The 20,865-nt window shown below is 38.4% G+C and overlaps 2 protein-coding genes across 2 annotated transcripts; one reads left to right on the forward strand and one right to left on the reverse strand.

The window, feature by feature from the left end:
- Positions 1-295: 295 nt before the first annotated feature.
- Positions 296-2,436, reverse strand: SMIM10L1 (small integral membrane protein 10 like 1). The gene has a single exon (XM_007196067.3). It carries the CDS (start codon positions 2,265-2,267, stop codon positions 2,061-2,063), a length of 207 nt encoding a protein of 68 aa, XP_007196129.1. The 5' UTR covers positions 2,268-2,436; the 3' UTR covers positions 296-2,060.
- Positions 2,437-18,052: 15,616 nt separating this feature from the next.
- LOC103005430 (taste receptor type 2 member 66-like) lies at positions 18,053-18,968 on the forward strand. Its single transcript, XM_028162326.2, is given in 3 exon segments — positions 18,053-18,488; positions 18,491-18,823; positions 18,826-18,968. Coding segments are annotated over 3 exon segments (912 nt in total).
- Positions 18,969-20,865: the final 1,897 nt, after the last annotated feature.

The raw sequence follows: 20,865 nt of genomic DNA on the forward strand, positions 1-20,865 counted from the left end.
AAGATGCTCTAGTTTGGCTGGAGACAAGGAATGAAGGGTAGGAGGAAGTTACTCAAAGCAAGACATTGTGCTACAGGGGGCACTTATTTTATAATCCTAGAGTACACTTGTTTGTTGGATACAATTAGTGGAATACGGAACACTACAAATAGTTTAAATCTTTACTTTGGCAAATAATTGCCCCTTTCAGCTCAAATCTCTCTTCCTGGAGGGTCTTCCCTACACCCCCATTGTCAGTCATCTACAAACCTCCTTCAGTACTAAAACCCTCCATTGGAAAAGCAGGCACTCCATATGAGAGTTTTAAGTTTTATTCACAAGTTAATGAAATATTCTGTTATAACAAATACTCTTTACTGTGTACAGTATGTATCAAGCACTAAGGCTTACTTTTAATTCCCGACTGATCTTTCAAGGTGGGTACTTTTACTCTCATTTAATAGAATTGAGAAAACGGGGGTTTAGGCAGATTAATGGGCTCACCTGGACCGCAAAATTAGTTTGTATTTTAACAGAGGTCTGCCTGATATATATATCTCCACACACACACACATGGCTAAGAAAAATCACCGTTACTGTTAGACTGGTAGTGAAAAACAGCAGTCCTCCACCTTTCTCTGTCTATCCCTGATTTTCTTTCTCCAGAGACTACCAATTTTAACTCTTAGCTATTTCTTACTGTACTCTAAGTGACAAGTTATACTGCTTTTTAAAAATCTTTTCTATATCAGATCTTGATTGATTCTCCCCCATTACATATACATCTCTCTCTTCTCCAATCCTTCCAATGTTACCTAATAATCTGTTATCTGTATTCAGTGTTTATATAATTATAACTGACTTTATATGATGAGTAGTAATATTCTTCACAGTTGAGTTATGCAGTGTAGTTCTTGAAAATTTTTTTATTCTTCCCGGGGTTCATAATTGCCTCAGCTTTGCTTCCTAATTAGAAAAAATTTTGCAGACCACTAATTCATCTCCAGACTCTCTGAAATCTAAAAATCTCTTGACTCTATATATTCAAATACATCAGGTAATCTGAGACATTCCACCCTAACTCTAACCTCTAGGCATTTCTTGTTGACCTCATGCTGTTCTCCCCTCCTCTTCTCTTTCATATAGTTACATTTTAGCAACTTTATGGCTACTCTTTAAATAATAAAATGCCCTCTTCCCCCATCGACAACAGAATTTTCCTCAGCTTCCCACTTTAAAAGACACCATTGCCATTCCAGGTACCCTCACTTTTACGCCATCAAGGCTGATAACATGTGCATTCAACTTTGTAACTGTAAGTATTCTCTTAAAAAGATGAAAACCATAAACAGCATTTACATTACTATGATTATTTAAATGTTATTCAATAAATCGCCAAGCTTTGTGCTATGACTGGATTTCCTTCTCTTTGGCGCCAAGATTTTGAACTGCATGTTACTCATAGGGACACTGAAATAAAGTCCACTTTCTTACACTCCCTCTGTTCAAAATCCTGCAGCATTTTACATTGTTTCGTATTTGAAGGATGTGATTCCTGTACAGTTTTTTTTCACTGAAAGCTTCTGATCGTCATTTGTTTTTTCGTGTGGGATGAAGAAATATATGCCCTCCACAGCATATTCTTAAGATCTCCAGCTTCTTACTCATTCAGCGTCCTGCTTATATTCCAGTCTCATACTCCCGAAATTTACTGATTAAAGTAATATGGACCATGAGCTTCTACATTCTTGTCCTGAAAATTTTAGTAGCTTTCCCTTTTTGTAATACATCCTGTTCGTCCCGGTTTTGTTTTAAGGATGCACAGTTTCTTAAATATTGTCGTGGGTCTTAACTGAAGTTCTTTCTCGGCTGCCGGAATCGCGTATTTCCTCTTCCTAATCTCGGCAAGGTCTCGGTGACATTCCAGGAGCTCGGCTGAGAGCGGAGAGCACAGCCGCGGAGGGAGCCCAGACACTCTCGCGAGACAGCGGGACTCCTCGCCCTCAGCTCCGCGGCGCCGCAGGGCCTCCTGGGAGTCGGCCATAATGCAGGCCCGGAATGCCGGCGGCTTCCTCAGGGCTCTAAAAGTGTACCTGCAAGCGGATGTTGAGGACCACGGAGCCCGCGATGTAGAAGTACGGGAAGTTCATGCGCAGCTGCCAGGCCAGCTCGAAGAAGGCGAGGAGGGTGCGGGAGAGCCCCTTGCAGAAGACCCCGTACGAGCCGGGGGCCGCGGCCAGGCTCGAGGCCTTGAGAGCCAAGGATGACGGAGCCGCCGCGGTGGCCATGGACGCGGTGTCGCCGCTCGCCCGGTGTGGTGCCTGGAGCGCAGGGTGACCGTAGACCCCGCGGACCCCCCCGACTGACGGCGGTGACCGGGAGGGGCCGGGGGCTAAGCGGCAGCTGGCCTCACACTCGCGCCTGACGTAGCCGCGGCTGCTTCGCTAACGGCGGTGAGGCGGGGGCTGCGGCTGGCGCTCCGCCCCTTCCTGTCTGCTGCTTAAAATGGTATTCAGCGTTTAGAGTTTTAACTCTTGGTAGGTCGGGAACGGGTTATTTATTTACATATATACCATGCAGTTATTTTGTACAGCATATACGAACAGCCTTACTGATACTGGTTTCACTTTAAAATGAAGAAAGGAAGCTAAGTAAAATTCTGGAACTTGCCCGAGGAGCTTGCATTAAAACTCGGGTTAGTCTGCTCTGTGATCTGGGCTACTAGCCAGGAATCTTACCCATTTGATTCTGTAACATTAACTTTAATATTAGGGCAAGGTGATCTCCTCACATAAGCCAGTTTGGGCACAGAGTCTCCGTATTTACAACATGCTTTAACTTAAAGGATCACAATCTCAGGCAGTGGATTTCCTATGTATTAGGACGATTTCAGGTGCAAGTGTTAGAAATTACACACTTATTTAAGCAAACACACACACACATCTCCACGTATATAAAACTGTATAAAATGCAATTGTGTATCCCCAACTAGAATTTCTTTTGCTACTTTGCTACCAGTACCAACCCAGCAACTAGACAGCACCTAGAGGAACTGATTACTGCTCACTCAAGACAACTTCTAAAATACTGGTATAGAGACTGAAGCGTAGTGTAAGATAAATGACAGCTCAGAACCAGTAGATGTATCGTTTCCACATAGGAGTACAATTTATCCTTTCTGAAAATTGAAAGAATAGAGGTATTCAGGGTCACAGAAGTCATTAAGTCCCTAAATCTTCCTTTTCCAACTACATAAAACTATGTGGACTCGTTCTCTTCCACCATTCTTCTGCTGTTCGCTCCCCTCCCTCGGCCCTAGCTCTTGTTAACTCCATGAAAACCAGATCTTTCATTCTGAGCCCACGGGGAAAGCAGCAGCCATTTATCAATATTTATAACATGGCTAGGTTGATATCCTGTTCCAGTTGGAAAGGAATAGGCAAAGAAGAGCAGTCATGAAGCTCCAGCTCCTACTTGTTAACGCTGCAGAGCTGACGAAAGATTTCTGTCAGGTGAAAGTGACAGTGGAGAGTGGGATAGGATCAGTATTTTACATGATTGTGTTTTTTATTCTGTCCCTTGATGTTTAGATTTGAATGACTGATCTACACTTTTTGCCAAGTAGGCACACATAAGTAAGCTTCAACAGGAACACGTCTTAAACCATTTCTCCAGATGATGCTTCATTGACTCTTTAACTTGGCCTTCCTTTCCAAATCTTTCTTATCCCCTTATTGTTGACCCTATATTCCCAATTTAGTACTTTTTTTTTTCTCCTTTAAAGTAAATGTTTATTGGGAAAGTCAAGTCTGCTGAATTTACAATGATTTGCTATTAAATCATCATGAAGCTTAAAATCCCCAGAGGTCATGCTCATCTTTTCATCACACACATTGCTTTTCATTTTCAGGAGGCCTAGACAGGCTCTGAAAAGTAGTTCATCTCACTGGGTTTCACATCAGTAGGGCCAGGAATGCAACCTAAAGCTCCTGGTAGAGCTCTGCCTAAAGAGGAGATCATACCAAGATCAAATGTAAGTGCTTCATTTCTTTTTTTTTTTTTAACATCTTTATTGGAGTATAATTGCTTTACAATGATGTGTTAGTTTCTGCTTTATAACAAAGTGAATCAGTTATACATATACATATGCCCAGTTTAGTACTTTTTAATGGCTTGTTTGGTTTAATGATGCTTTGAAAAAGTTTTAAGGTAAGCTGCAGCAGGTCTGCAAATTCTCAGCTCCTTTTTTAAAGAATTTGCCAATATAAGTGTTCTATTATATTTAAAAAAATGCATTCAGGCTGCAAGGATTGGATCCAAACGATCCAAGCCTAAACACAAGAGAAAAATTACAACTCAGTGAAAGAGTCTGTCCCACATTTGCAGGCTAACAGATTGAGTTTAGCCTTTCAGTAGGCGTCACATCAGGAACCGTTTGATGTTCAGTGGAAACCTTTATGTAGGTTTAGTAAACTCAGTGAAAGAAAAACAAATTGTAACATATGATAGCAATGATTAGATCCCATAGTAACACTGCCATTTCTGGATCAAGACTGTACATTCAGGCATCAGATTTGTGTCATACTGAAGCAAACCATTAGCTGCAACATCAGATTAAGATTTTTTCCCTCTTCAGGTATCTAGAAAAATATCTGATGCAGGCATTGTTTCTGGACGCTTAGCTCTGAATCTCCTTCTGCAGACCTTGTAATACTTTGATACTTTCTCATAAATGCCTTTATGCTTAAAACCACCAGAATAGATTCTTTTAAAATAAATTTCAGTGAGTTCATGTTGACCTTTCCAATTCTAATTTTGTATACGTTTATTTCTTTTTTCTAATGCTGAAAATTTTGGTCCCTAACAACAAAAAATTAATAATTATTTGTGTGCATCTCTGTGTATAATAGTTTCAGACTAACAATATGCTATTCTAACAACATAATTATTAAAAAAACAATTTAAGATTTCTCTTATTTAAGAATATATCCTAATGGAGACAAAAAATAAAATTACCATGTCTTAGCATCATTTGAAACAACTTTATTATTAAACCATCCACTATACAAACAAGTGTCTTTGCTTTATTTTGCATTTGATTTTTACAGATAGTTCTTTTGATTTAATTTTGTCTATTATTATGTAATAAATTTTCATGGTACCAGAGTCAAAACTTCAAAACAAAGTATATTTAAAGAAGTCTGGCTTCTTTCCTGTCTCCTCATCTCTGTTACACTCCAAATTGGTAACCATTTTAAAAAATTAGTTTTCAGTTAGAAAGCCTTCTGCACTTCCTTAGGCACTAGATAGCATACTATACACATTGTTCTGCATCTTTCTGTTTTTCACTTAGACGTATAACTGGAGATGACTCCATGGGACCCTGTAACATCTTGCCCATCCCTTTTTACTGCTGAATACTCTTCCATTTATCTCCTCTCTGCAGTTATTCATAGACCCAGGCTGAAGAAGGCTTAACCAATTTCAACACATTTTTTCTTTTTTTTTTTCAGCTTTATTGAAGTATAATTGACAAAATTGTAATATATTTAAGGTGTATGATGTGATGATTTGATATACGTATACATTGTTAAAGGGTTCCCACAATCAAGTTAATTAACACATAAATTGCTTCACATATTTACCCAGCCCCCCTTTTATTTGTGTGAGAACACAAGTTCAACTCTCTTAGCAAATTTACAGTATTATCAACTATATTCACCATGTTACACATTAGATCCTCAGACCTTATCTGTGTTATAACTGAAAGTCTGTACCCTTTTGCCAACCTCTTCTCATTTCCCCTAACCTCTGGCAATCACCATATCTTTCTGTAAATTTGACTTTTTATTGTAAGATACCATATAAGTAATACCATGAAGTATTTGTCTTTCCCTGTATGGCTTATTTCACTAAGCAAAACGCCCGCCAGTTTTACTCATGTTGTTGCAAACGGCAGGATTTCCTTTTTTTTTTTTTTTTTTGGTGGCCGAATAATATTTGTGAGACATATATATTTATTTATTTCACATTTTCTTTATCCATTCATCCTTCTGTGGACACTTAGATTGTTTTCATAGTTGGCTATTGTGAATAATGCTTCAGTGAACATGGGAGTACAGATAACTCTAAGAAAATGATTCTGTTTCCACTGGATGTATATCCAGAAGTGGGATTGCTGGATCATATGGTATCTCTATTGTTAAGTTCTTGAGGAACCACCATACGTTTTTCCAACTGCCTGTACCAGTTTACATTCCCATCAGTGGTGCACTAGGGTTCCCTTTTTACATCCTTGCCAGCATTTGTTGTATCTTGCTTTTTGGATATAGACATCCTAATAGATGTGGTATCTCATTTGATTTGCTTTTCCCTGATCATTAGTGACGTTGAGCACCTTTTCATAAACCTGTTGGACATTTGTATGTTTTCTTTGCAAAATGTCTATTCAGGTCCTTTACCCATTTAAAAAATCATATTCATAGTTTTTTTGTTTGTTTTTGTTTTTTCTTTTTTGCTATTGAGTTATATGAGTGCCATGTATATTTTGTACATTAACCCCTTATCAGTATATGATTTGCAGATATTTACTCCCGTTCCAAAGGTGGCCTTTTCATTTTGCTGATGGTATCTTTTGTTGTGTGGAAGCTTTTTAGTTTGATGTAGTCCCACTTGTTTATTTTTGCTGTTGTTGCCTTTGTTTTTGGTGTCAAATCCAAAAACTCATTGCCAAGACCAATGTCAAGGAACATTTTCCCTATGCTTTCTTCTAGGATTTTTATAGTTTCAGGTCTTAAGTTCAGGTCCTTAATTCATTCTGAACTGATTTTTGTGTGTGGTATAAGATAGGGATTCGGTTTCATTCTTTTGCAGTTGTGTATTCAGTTTTTCCAATACCACTTATTGAAGAGACTGTCCTTTCCCCACCGTATACTCTTGGCATCTTTGTTGAAAATTAGTTGAGTGTATATGCTTATGTTTGTATTGGGCTCTCTGTTCTGTTCCATTGAACTATGTGTCTGTTTTTATGCCAATACTATCTGTTCTGATTACTATAGCTTGTACTATGGTTTGAAATCAGGATGTGTGATGCTCCCAGCTTTGTTCTTTCTCAAGATTGCTTTGGCTGTTCAGGGTCTTTTGTAGTTCCATACAGATTTTAAGATTTTTTTCTATTTATGTGAAAAATGCTATTATAATTTTTATAGAGCTTGCATTCAATCTGTAGATCTCTTGGGGTGGTATGGATATTTTAACAATATTAATTATTCTGATTCATGAGCATGGAATAGCTTTCCACTTATTTGTGTCTTTTTTACCTTCTTCAATTTCTTTGAATGTCTTGCAGTTTTCAGTGTACAGATCTTTCACCTCATTAGTTAAATTTATTCCAAGGTATTTTATTCTTTTTGATGCAGTTATAAATGAGATTGTTTTCTTAATTTGTCTTTCTGATAGTTCATTGTTAGTGTATAGAAATGCAACTGAATTTTGGATATTGAATTTGTATCTTGCAAGTTTACTGAATTTGTTTATTCTAGCAGTTTATTTGGTGGAGTTTTTATGTTTTTTTTTTTAACATAATATGCCATCTGCAAATAAAGAGTTTTACTTCTTCCTTTTTTTAATATATACATTTATTTTTGGCTGCATTGGGTCTTCGTTGCTGCGTGTGGGCTTTCTCTAGTTGCAGTGAGCTGGGGCTACTCTTCGTTGCGGTGCGCAGGCTTCTCATTGCAGTGTCTTCTCTTGTTGCGGAGCACAGGCTCTAGGTGTGCGGGCTTCAGTAGTAGTGGCTCGCGGGCTCTAGAGTGCAGGCTCAGTAGTTGTGGTGCACGGGCTTAGTTGCTTTGCGGTATGTGGGATCTTCCCGGACCAGGGCTCGAACCCATGTCCCCTGCATTGGCAGGCGGATTCTTAACCACTGCGCCACCAGGGAAGCCCCAAAAGGTTATTTTTAAGATATAAGAAAAATTATTCTAAATGCAAAGTTGTATATGCAAGATGATGGAAAATTAATTGAAATGGTAAATATATGTGTAAGTCTAAATGAATGTTGACTGTATAAAGATCATATTTTGGGTTAAAATATATAATGAATAAAATATATGAGAATAACAGCATATAGACTGAGAATGAATATGAAAGTGATATGTTTAGTTAAATTATTATTTTCTTGAACCTTTCCTTTTCTGTGAGGCAGTCAGAGTTTCAGATTTAGTAACCCTAGAAAAATTCTACTTCTAAGCATATACCAAGACAGGTGTATCAAGTAATGTGTAAAAGAATGCTCATAGTAGCATTCCTCTGAGTTGCTCAAAACAAGAAACAGCCCAAATATCTACCAACTAAGAATGGATAAATATTTTAGTAAACTAATTCAATGGAATAATATAGAGAATTGAAAAAGAATGACCCACATGTATATGCAACAATATGTTAAGTTTCCAAAACATAATGATGAATAAAAAACCATAAATAGAAAAATATGTAAATTTCACAAAGCAGGCAAAACAAAGCTACACAGTTTAGTTTTGCACATTTAGGTAGTAAAGTATAAAGAAAATCAAAGAAATGATCAACATAAAGTATGGATATTGGTCACCTCAGGAGAAGTGAAGAAAGGTGTAGTGATTTAGAAAGTGGGTAGAGGTGGTTATCAGCTGTTTGTAGCATCCATTTCTTGACCTGTGTAGCAGTTACATGTGTGTTTGCTTCGTAATAGGCTGTTTCTAAGTGTGCATTCAAATTTTTAATAAAAACTTACAATTAGGAGAAATTTCTCATAAAAATTAATCATTACTGTGCTCATTATATACCTAAGGGGAAAAATCCACTCTCCATATATACTACTGAAGTCTAAAAGAGTTGAAGTGAGAATTTTCTTATTTTAGTTGCACATGTAGAAATTGAGATTATGGTACCTATTTTCCCCAGATTTTTACAAAAGCTTTCATTGACCCTTTATTATTCATCTCCCATGAGAAAAACTTTGACATACTTCATCTATTTTTCTTTTGGCTTTCTTTTGGCTTCCGAATTCTTGACACATTAAGAGTAAGTGGTAAACACATTTTCCACGCTGTTGGGTTAACAGGGTATCTGTATCTGTTAGCTTTTGCTGAAAAAGAAACCATTCTAAAACGTCACTGTGAAATTACAGTAGATATTTATATGTCCCATGTCTGTAGGATTCAGTTATTTTTAGGCTGGACTTGGTTGGATGGCTCTGATGATTTTATTTTTATTTATTACTATTATTTTTAATTATTTATTTATTTATTTATTTTTGGCTGCATTGGGTCTTCGTTGCTGCGTGCGGGCTCTCTCTAGTTGCACCGAGCGGAGGCTACTCTTCATTGCACTGTGTGGGCTTCTCATTGCGGTGGCTTCTCTTGCTGCGGAGCATGGCCTCTAGGTGCACGGGCTTCACTAGTTGTGGCATGTGGGCTCAGTAGTTGTGGCACACAGGCTTAGTTGCTCTGTGGCACGTGGGATCTTCCCAGACCAGGGATTGAACCCGTGTCCCCTGCGTTGACAAGCAGATTCTTAACCACTGCGCCACCAGGGAAGCCCCTCTCTGATGATTTTAAATGGACTTGGTTATATATCTGGGAACTAGTTGCAGTTTGGCCAACTTAGTTTGGATCTTGCTGCAGCAGTTTGACTCCGCGAGTCTCATTTTCCTCCTGAAATCAGCACACTAGCCTGAGCATGTTTTCATGGTGATTGCAGAAGAGCCAGATTTGGACAGCCCTGATGTGGACGCCATTTCAAACTTCTACTTGTGTCAAGTCTACTAATTCCCCATTCATCAAAGCAAGTTTACATGATTTGAGTTCAGAGTGCCCATAGTGGAGGTTACTGCAATATTGCATGTCAAAGGGTGTAGATAAAATGATTATTAAAAAAGTGCAGAAATTGTAGGAAAAACAATTGCCAGACTACGTTAGTCCAATTTTTCAGTTTCCTCCCATACACAAAAATGCTCATCCCCATTTGAGCATCCCCTAAAGTCTAATTCAATTATAGCATTAGCCCTGAATTCCAGGATCTTCTGATCTACATTTTGTTAGGTAATGGCTCCTTTTCATCTGGAAAACAAGGAATTAAAAAGGCAAATTTTGGGCTTCCCTGGTGGCACAGTGTTTGAGAATCTGCCTGCCAATGCAGGGGACACGGGTTCGAGCCCTGGTCTGGGAAGATCCCACATGCCGTGGAGCAACTAGGCCCGTGAGCCACAATTACTGAGCCTGCGCGTCTGGAGCCTGTGGTCCGCAACAAGAGAGGCCGCGATAATGAGAGGCTTACGCACCGCGATGAAGAGTGGCCCCCACTTGCCACAACTAGAGAAAGCCCTCGCACAGAAACGAAGACCCAACACAGCCATAAATAAATTTTAAAAAAAAAGGCAAATTATTAACACGTCAAAGATGTAGTACACAGCATTGAGACAGGGCAGGATAGCCATAACAAACAATTCCATAGGAGAAGAGGGGAAGAATAGGAAAACAGCAATTCTGGCTCGTAAAGATTCTGAAATCATACATGGAAAATATTTTAGTACCACTTTCTTTTGGCAGTAGACACGTTTCTTGATTATGTCCTTGTCGTGCTTTACAGTCAGTTGTTCTGTATGGCCATTGGCTTTGCCCTTGGGAATAGCCCTGTTTTTTTTTTTTAATTTATTTAATTTATTTTTTTATGGCTGTGTTGGGTCTTCGTTTCTGTGCGAGGGCTTTCTCCAGTTGCGGCAAGTGGGGGCCACTCTTCATCGCGGTGCGCGGGCCTCTCGTTACCACGGCCTCTCTTGTTGCAGAGCACAGGCTCCAGACGCGCACGCTCAGTAACTGTGGCTCACGGGCCCAGTCGCTCCGCGGCATGTGGGATCCTCCCAGACCAGGGCTCGAACCCATATCCCCCGCACCGGCAGGCAGACTCTCAACCACTGCGCCACCACGGAAGCCCAGCCCTGTTTTTCCATCACTCTCTTTGAGTAGTTTTGAAGAGGGCATTGGAAAATATGCCTTTTGAATAATGTTTTCAGCCTGCTTTCTGAGGTAGAAAGCTGGGGTCCAGATAATTTTTACATTTACAAAAGTCTTAGTCCAGGCTGGCAGCAGTTTTATCATAGGCTGTCTCAAAAACATTTGTACTTTCTGTGTATTTGATTATAATATATTCCATGAGCCAAAAGCCATATTCATACTTCTTTTCAACAGTCACCTCTCTGTAGATTAATCATACTACTTATAAGAGTGAACAAGGCCCAATGTGCAAGCACCGCTGATGTAAGCCCCAATGATACAAATCTCTGCTTGTTAACAACTAATTGGCCAAAACAAATTAGGTGGCTGAGCACAGAGCGAGGGGAAAAATAGGTGGGTGAGAGGGCATAGCAAAGTTATAGGCTGAAGAATGGGGACCAACTTATGCAGTCTACCATACTACCCTCTATATTGCACAAGCAATTCCAGGTAACAGCTATGTCTTGGGTATAGCTGAGTCTCAATGTTCTACTCCTATCTGGAATTGTCTATCTATAGTAAAATTATAAGATTTTTGAGAGCTCATTTTGATTTATATTACAGAGAAGACTGCCACTGCCTTCTTTTCTGGAATTATGCAAATTCTGTTTTTAGCAGAAGTTTCCTACAATTCCCCACATTTGTCCCAGGTGTAAATTTCTCATCACAATTTTCTGCTTATCAACAGTTCCATTCTGTTAGTTCCTCCAGGGATTGTACTTTTTTTTTTCCTGGAGCCTTCCTGGCCAATCTGCTGCTTCTTTATTAAAAATACTGGTTAGGCAGCCATTTTTTTGGTTCATATTTTTCCTGTCCTATCATTACTTCTCTAAATTTTGCATTTTGAAGACCCTTGTTAAGGTAAGATACATGGTATTAATATATTTCATTTTTTATGAAACCATCTATTATTTAAATCAATTAAGCCCATTTCTTGTCACCGAATAGGTAATATAATCTAAAGATATTCCATTATCAGTTAAACATCACCCCAACTCTGAATTTAGTTCATTGTCATCTTGCCTGGTTCTCCTCTCATCTTCTGTGTAGTTTTCTTTAATGTCTTTTTTTTTCATAAATTTTTATGCATGCCATTCTTCACTTCTGAACCACATTCAAGTATATCTTGAAATTCAGTAACTAATGCCAGAAATGTCTCCATGATCCATTAATGCTTTGTGTAGTCATCTTAGCAAATAATATGGGCCCAAGAAGTCACAGTTTTTGAGTGTCAGTGCCAGGACTGGGATTCAGGCTTATCTTCTATTTAGGCTGGTATATAAGCCCAGGAAAATCTCACCTCCAAAATCTTTGCACTTTTCATCACACAATATTAACTCTAAATTTAGGTAAAAGTGATTGTTTATCAGGAACCAAACTGGGCAGAGTTTCGTAAGTCTGTCTCACTACATAACTGTTAATGTTTAAATGGAACTGCAGGGTGTGGATTTCCTTATATTGGTGAGAGATATTTAAGTTTTAGGTAAGGGAAAAGCAAATTCAAACAGACTTACGGCTTACACAACTGAAAATTCCAGGGATAGGGCCCCTTCTTGTGTGGCTAGATTTAGATGAACTTGACAGCTCTGCCAAAGATAAGTCTTGAAAATGAGCATACTTGTTCTCAATCTCATTAGTAACAATAAAATGAATTCAGTCACATGCCTGACAGAATATGACCCCTATATTCAACTCATGTAGGTAGACTATCAATGACGTTATTTTTTATTACATTAACAGCCTTCCCTCCTGTGATTGATTAAATAATGGCCCCTCAACAGTCTACATCTTAATCCCTAGAAGCTGTGCATAACGTTATGTTGCAAGGCTAGGTGGAATTAAGATTGCAGATGGAATTAATTAAGATTGCAGCTAGTCAGCTGACCTTGAAATGTGGATAGTATCCTGGATTATCCAGGTGGGCCCATTGGAATCACAAGGGTCCTTTTAATTGGAAGAGAGACAGGAGAGTCAGAATGAATGAAGAAGATGGGAAGATGGAAGCAGAGATCAGAGGAACATGATTGCCGGCTTTGAAGAAAAAAGGGGGCCGTGAGCTAAGGAATGCAGACAGCCTCTAGGGGCTGGAAAAGTCTAGGGTGGATTCTCCTCTAAAGCCTTCAGAAGGAATGCATACCTGCCAAGCCCTTGATTTTAGGTCTCCTTCATTTTAGCCCAATAGGACCCATGTCAGGCTTCTGACCTCCAGAATTATCCAATCTAATCTATATTTATGTATTATCTAAACACTTGTTTTCTGTTCTTTGTATAAACTTTTTCTAAAAAGGACAGGTTAAATTCCAGAATATTTACCTATTCATCTACTATAGTTAATTGGCAGATCAACTGCAGCCAAACTGAGCACATTTACCATGGCCAAGACTCTTTATTTCTATACATTGAACCAACTGTGTGACTGGTACACCAACTTGAGACAGGAGGGAAGAGGGCAGGGTACAACCTTTAAAAGAATGACATAGCCATTGAAGATATGATGAAAACTGGTTAGAACCAACTAAGCTCAAGAAGGTGGAAAATTCGACTTCCAGTAGACCTTGACCCTCATTTATAAGCTCATTAGCATCTAAATGACACACTCACAGTTACCTTGACAGTTCTGAGGCTAACCATAAAAGGCCAAAAACTGGGCAGTGGCCCAGTTCCTGGAAATCCATGCCCTTTCCCCAAAATCATTGGAATAATCCTCCCACCTGTTAGCCTATGTAATTACCAGCCCATAAAAACTAACCACCCTTGCATCCCAGGGCCTCTCACCTTCTTAGACGGCCCACCCTCAGTCTATGGAGTGTGTATCTCCCAGGCCCGCTCTCACCTTCTGAGACGGCCCACACTCTGTCTATAGAGTGTGTTTCTCCCAGGGCTGCTCTCGCCTTTTGAGACGGACCACGTTCTGCCTGTGGAACGTGTATCTCTGCTTTCACTTTACTATGGCTCACTCTTGATCTCTTTCCTGTGCGAAGCCAAGGACTGTCACTTGGTGGCCCATCCCATGAACTCACCTGAGACCTGGGACATGGCCATCCTCATGCACCCCACTTTCCTTTGATTATAAAAATGTAGCCCACTTAGTACTTGGGGCAGAGCTCTCTTGCCTGCCCACTTGTATCCTTCACAAGCGTCCTGTATTAATAAATCTACTTCTTACCTATCACTTTACTTCTTACTGAATTCCTTCTGCACTGAGACAAAGAACCTGAGCTTCATTAAGTCCTGAGACCAGGTGTGAGGTTTCAGCTGGAAGATTGTGGGTTCGAGTCTGCGCCTAAGCCAGGGATTGTGGGTTCAAGTCCCACCTGAGGCACAGCTGGGTCTGAGTCCTATCCGAAGGAGTGTGGTTTCAGTCTTACCTCAAGAACATAATAGAAGTCATCAGGAATTATAACCAGGTGAACCAGAGAGTTGAAAGTTAGAGTGGGAAAGAATAATTTAGATGGTTGTGGTTTCTATTCTCTTCATGAATATTTACATTTAAATAATAGGTACACAGTCCTTCCCCTAAAAACCAAACATCAGCACCAGCAATTGTACTAAACAATTACTTTGCACCTCTGTGCCTTTGTTCTGAAACTGCTTTCCTCTTCTCTAAGTGTTTCACAGTGAATTCTAGTTTTGATTTTTTAAAATTTAATTGCTTTAGGATATTCTAGAAAACACTTGTTAGCATTTTTCTAGGTTTCTGTATGCTTCTCTGGTTTTGCCTCAAGTGAGAAAATCCACATGTAAGCCTCTGTATCATGAGTTATACTGGCAAGTTTTCAACCTGTTTTTTTGTGAGTGGAAGTTCTGAAAGCTGGTATTTGGATGCAATGACCTAACCTTAGGGCAAAAAGAAAATTGCAGATCAGTGCAAGTTACTCTTATTCACATTCACATGATAAGCAAATGGAATTCAGCCTTTCTATCATCAGTGCTCATAGAGTGTTCTTGCTTGTATTAGCACAGCTGTTTGAAAGGCACAACAACGTGCATATGTTAATACAGATGTTTTGCCGCAACTTGTCTGAAGGATTTCTAGATTAAAACTCTACAATAAAGCATCACATATGTGCCACACTGTACAAGATATGGAACAAAGCAAAGCAAACTGTTAACTGTATCCTTAGAGATTAGCATTTTTCTCTCTTCAGGGATTTCCGTTGATTTGCACAATATTGTTGCTGATGATTGAGTTAGGAGAATTCCTTACAGGAATTTTTGAAAATTGTTTGAGAGTACTCATAAATTGCATTAGTTAGCTCAAGTATCAGATTTCCTTGGGTGACTTTATCCTAAGGAATTTATATCCAGAATTAGTTGTATTGAGTACCATATGTGAATTTTTTAGAATTAAAAAATTACTTTATACTGGTTTTTATATCACTTCTATATTCTGATATTAAACTAGGAAAAAAACTGCAGTATTTTCCTTTGCCCACAGACTACTGTTTGACTCTCTCGTTTGGCATTTTAAAAAATATCTATTAGTGGCCCATATTTTTATATCTGGCCTCTTGCAGTTTTTAATTCCTCCCATCTTTAAGATCCATTCCCACTCATACTCTTCAGGTGTGTGTTGATATAAAATTTACAAAATTTTACAATTCTTTTGGTGTGTATTTTACCTTCTGATGCATTACACTTTGTACTTTATCATTTGTGGGCTGGAAGTTAAGTGTGATTGTAGGTCGAAGCACTAAGAGGAGGAAGAAGAGGTAGGGATATGTCTTGAGGAGGGTCAGCATTCCTCCACAAGGCATCCAACTCAGGAGAAGTCATTACAGATTTTCAAGGCAAGGGAAGACTAACCTCCTCAGTGAAGGGAGGGAGGATGCTTCATCTGACAAAGGCTCAGTAAAATTGAGGGGCTCAAGATCCCTCAGATTCTTTGAAATCTACCCATACATCCCCATTCCAACTTCTAGGGTCTCACGCATGAACCCTGTGTCAGTTTGGATGAAACAATGTAGTAGGAATGTAAAGGTGCTACTCTTGCTCAAAGACCTCATTTAAGACCTGATGTGTCACCGGTAGCCTACATGATCTTGAGCAAACTATTTAAATTCTGTAATCTCCAGGTTACACATTTTTCAAAATAGAATAGTCTTCTATCTCTACTAAATGATGCTATTGAGAAGCAAATGTGATGTCAAAGACAAAAATACCTTGTAATATATAGGCACATATCTAGAGAATATTGATTACTATTACTGTAATCATCAAAATAAAGATTATTCTGGTAAAAATAATACATTTCTTTTAAACTTCAATTACTGAGATTCATTTGTACCAAGTTTTTTTAATTTATGAATTATTTGCAGTCACCTACCTTCCTTCAGCCTAGGTAGAGTTGAATTATCGGTGCTTTTGATTTGTTTTCTTTTTTAGTACTATAGACAATGATGCTGCTGATTATAATGATGATAAAATTTCATCCCTAAATTCAGTTTTCTACAACAATTTTAATTCTGCAAATGGATCTTAGAAACTCCTACTTGGGGGTTTTCATGCTTTTTTATGGTGCATTTTAGGGAAGGGCAGAGGTGAAACATTGGAAGAGACTCTTTCCCGATTAGCATCTAAGCAAACTATATTCTTTCATACATATTAGAACATGATAAGTCACAGCAGACATTACTATAAAAGAAGAAATATCTATACTTGTTGGCAGGGAAATCACAAACTAAGACATTTTAGAGGAACTGAAATGTTTTTCACAATGTTAGCTGAGGACCAGTGTGATAATAGAAGCTGGTGTTTATTGAAATAGAAAGGAATGGAAGCCACAATAAAAACAAAAAAGCACCTCAAGACTATTAGTTTTCAGTCCATTAATTCATCAGTAGTAGTATTTGGGATGGTAGTTTTTCACTCAGAAAAAATGTGAAGCGCACAGGACCAGGTCTTTTTGTTTTTTTTAATCTGTGAAATTCATAATCGGTATTTGGGGAAATAGATTGATTGGAATAATGAACTGTACCAACTGGGTGAGACACAGGAAAATCAACTTCATTAGCTTCATTCTTACCAGCTTATCCATAACCAGAATATGTTTCTTAATCATGGTACTCACTGATCAATTTCTACTGGTGCTCTCTGCAGATGCACATAACATTGGTCAAACTGGAAAAATTAATATTCTGTTTTGCATAATGATCAACCACTTCAGTGTCTGGTTTGACACCTGCCTCAGCATCTTCTCTCTCCTGAGGATAGCCACCTTTTTTCATCTTCTTTTTCTTTGGTTGAAGTGGCAGATTTTGTAATTTCAAGGCAGGCTGGGAAAGTATTTCCATTTAGTTTTCTAAAATGAGAGCTAGATCTCATAAAGCATGGTTCCAGGAATAGGATTCAGTTCCTGGGTGACTTAAAATAGTGGCAATTGTCCAATATTTCCCACTTGAATTATTCAGCTCCCCAATGTTCACCCTTTACTCCACATTTAAAATTTACAAAAAGTCCCTCATTCCATCTAACAAAAGAAAGTTTCCATAACTATATTAGGTGTCTGTTTTGCATTATAGACTTTGTATTACACATCAACTCAAGATCTGGTGATTTTGATCCTGGTGATGTTGAGCCTTGTTATGACCAAGCTCCATCTAATAGTTTAGGCTTTCACTGTACATTCTATGTATTGGGTTTTAAAATTTTGCTCACTAACAACTAAAGTTGATGAACACAAATTATGGCGAGGTTAAACAGGGGAAAAGTTGCAAAACAATATGTCCTTATTTGCATGCTGGCAAATGAGAATTCATCTTTCACTTCAACATCAGTTATGAATTAATCCATCCCACGGCAAGGACACAGTGTATGAATAGGGCCAGTTTGAGCTTTTAGGGAATAACAGTGTTTATCATCAAGACAGCATTGAGCTCTTCCATTATTATTTCCTGGTGCTTTCCTGCTTGACATTCATCACGGAATTTAAAAGAAACAAGAATTTCACTGCACATGCAGAAATCAGGTGCACAAAGAATTTAAGGTCAGAATATGGAAGGAATCACAACAGTGATGTTAAGACTTGGTTCTTTTTTTTTCTAGACATGTTAACTTTACTACTGGACATTTTTTCCATTCTAGTAATGACAGAATTTGTTCTGGGAAATTTTGCCAGTGGCTTCATAGCACTGGTGAACTGCATTGACTGGGTCAAGAGACAAAAGGTCTCTTCAGCTGATGGAATTCTAACTGCTCTGGCAGTCTCCAGAATTGGTTTGCTCTGGGTAATTTTACTAAATTGGTATTTAATTATGTTTAATCCAGTTCTACATAGTTTAAAAGTAAGAATTATTGTTTATGTTGCCTGGACAGTAAGCAACCATTATAGCATCTGGCTTGCTACTAGCCTCAGCATATTTTATTTGTTCAAGATAACCAATTTCTCCAGCCTAATTTTTCCTCACCTGAAGTGGAGAGTTAAAAGTGTAGTTCTCATGCTGATGTTGGGGACTTCTTTCGTTTTGGTTTTTCAAGTTGTGGTGGTAGCATAAATGAGGCTATCCAGACAAATGAATACGAAGGAAATATCACTCAGAAGACCAAATTGAGGGACATTTTACACCTTTCAAATTTGACTCTGTTCACGCTAACAAACCTCACACCCTTTACTATGTCCCTGACAACTTTTCTGCTGCTAATCCTTTCCCTGTGGAAACATCTCAGGAAGATGCAGTTCAATGGCAAAGGATCCCAAGATCCCAGCACCAAGGTCCATATAAAAGCCATGCAAACTGTCATCTCCATTCTTTTGCTATTTGCCATTTACTTCCTGGCTCTAATCGTATCAGTTTGGAGTCCTAATGAGCTGCAGAAGGAATGGTCCTCATGCTTTTCCACACTCTTGGAACCAGTTGTCCTTCAGTCCACTCATTTATCCTGATTTGGGGAAAGAGGAAATTAACACAGGCCTTTTTGTCATTTCCGTGGCAGCCAAGATGCTGGCTGAAAGAAAGGAAATAAGTGGAAACATATGTCTTCTAGCAGAAAATTAAGGGATGAAGTCTATAATGTTTTATACTTTCTATTGCTTTTTAAAAATGTGTATATAATTGAGTAATGTCCAAAGGTTTACCTAGAAAAGTCTTTTACCTAAGCTTATCACAAAAAGTGTATAGGTGTGTGTTTACGAAAGATATAAGACATAAGATTACCACACCATTAAACAATATTTTCCTGGTAAGCAATCTAATTTTACAAAATATTGTGTGAAATTCCTCGGGATAATGAAACAATGTGTGTTTCACATACATGTTCTGTGTTATCACCTTCCAATTGAAAAATTTATGTTACGAATTTTAAAGAACTGACAACTTATCTCAAGTAATCATTGCTATTTTCCACTCTAATTAGTACCACAGTGTGTTTGGATTTTATTGTTTGAGCCTCCAGTTGTTCGGATGGTAATGACTTTCAATTCTAAATCAGACATTGAGGATGTATATTTGGGATAGATGTTATCCCATCATGAATACTTCCTTCATGGTTAATAGAGAGTAATTAGCAATGTTGTTGGGAAAAGAATGCCTACAATAAAATTCAAGAGTAACAATCATATTTAGATAAATTTTACATATGTGTACAATCAGCTCTACTGAGGAATATTAGATTTAATATATGTAGACAAAAAACTTAGGAAAAAATCAAGTTCTGTTACAGGGATGAAGAGGAAAATAATAATCATGACTTGTTTTCAATGCTGCTATATTTCCACATGCAGTTAGGAAAGTCATTTTTTACACTTTTTAATTAAGAAGACCTTTTTTTTTTTTTTTTGGAATTCCTTTATTTTTTATTTACTTATTTTATTTTATTTATTTATTTTTGGCTGCGTTGGGTCTTCGTTTCTGTGCGAGGGCTTTCTCTAATTGCGGCGAGTGGGGGCCACTCTTCATCGCGGTGCGCGGGCCTCTCACTGTCACGGCCTCTCCCGTTGCGGAGCACAGGCTCCAGACGCGCAGGCTCAGTATCTGTGGCTCACGGGCCTAGTTGCTCCGCGGCATGTGGGATCTTCCCAGACCAGGGCTGGAACCCGTGTCCCCTGCATTGGCAGGCAGATTCTCAACCACTGCGCCACCAGGGAAGCCCAAGAAGACCTTTTTTGAAGTTGATATCTGATGTCAAATTATTTATTTTCCCCCAAACCACCTTTGGGCCTCTGAATTATCATCTCCTCCATTTTGCTACCTAAAAATTCCTTTTAAACTTCAGACAAGAAGTCTCAGATCTTCCCTATCTTAAAAATACATTCAGTAGTACAAAATTATAGTACATGATTCAGTGATTTTTCTGCATGTATTAAAGTGGTATCTGTGATATCTATGTAATAATTATAGGAAATGTCTTCAAGATCTGTTTTATTATAATCTTCTGGACAATGCTGAAACAGAAAGTGGGTTGACATAGTATTGATAGCAAGTTTCACTACAGGAAAGAAAGGTATAGCCTTGTTCGACAACTGAATTTATATGTCTATATTAATTCTTAGTTAGGAAATTGTAACAGCATTATCTAAACCTTAAGGTAAATCATTTCCACATCTGATTTATTCATTGTTTTTAATTATCTGTCTGCCCCAGCAGAATATAAGCCCTACAATGTGGGGATCATGTTTATCTTGTTTCCTGCCCCCTCCCTGGACATAAAAGTAAGTCTATAGAAGAGTCTGTCCAAATGATACATTCTGGTCACTAAATGGATGAATAAAGTATAAGGACTGGAAACCAATGAAAATGAAACTCATCACAAACTCTGCGGGTCACATGGATTTACTAGTTCTGTTTCTTCACGATTCAAATGCCTCTGCACAAATCTACATACTCTTAATTCCAATTTCTGCATTAGACTGGGTAGACGAACT

This window comes from Balaenoptera acutorostrata, chromosome 11, assembly GCF_949987535.1.
Source record: "Balaenoptera acutorostrata chromosome 11, mBalAcu1.1, whole genome shotgun sequence".
NCBI classification, from domain to species: Eukaryota; Metazoa; Chordata; class Mammalia; order Artiodactyla; family Balaenopteridae; genus Balaenoptera; species Balaenoptera acutorostrata.

What these genes read in the sequence shown, in the direction of transcription:
- SMIM10L1 (XM_007196067.3), bottom strand. Translation starts at nt 2,267, where the DNA reads ATGGCCACCGCGGCGGCTCCGTCATCCTTGGCTCTCAAGGCCTCGAGC.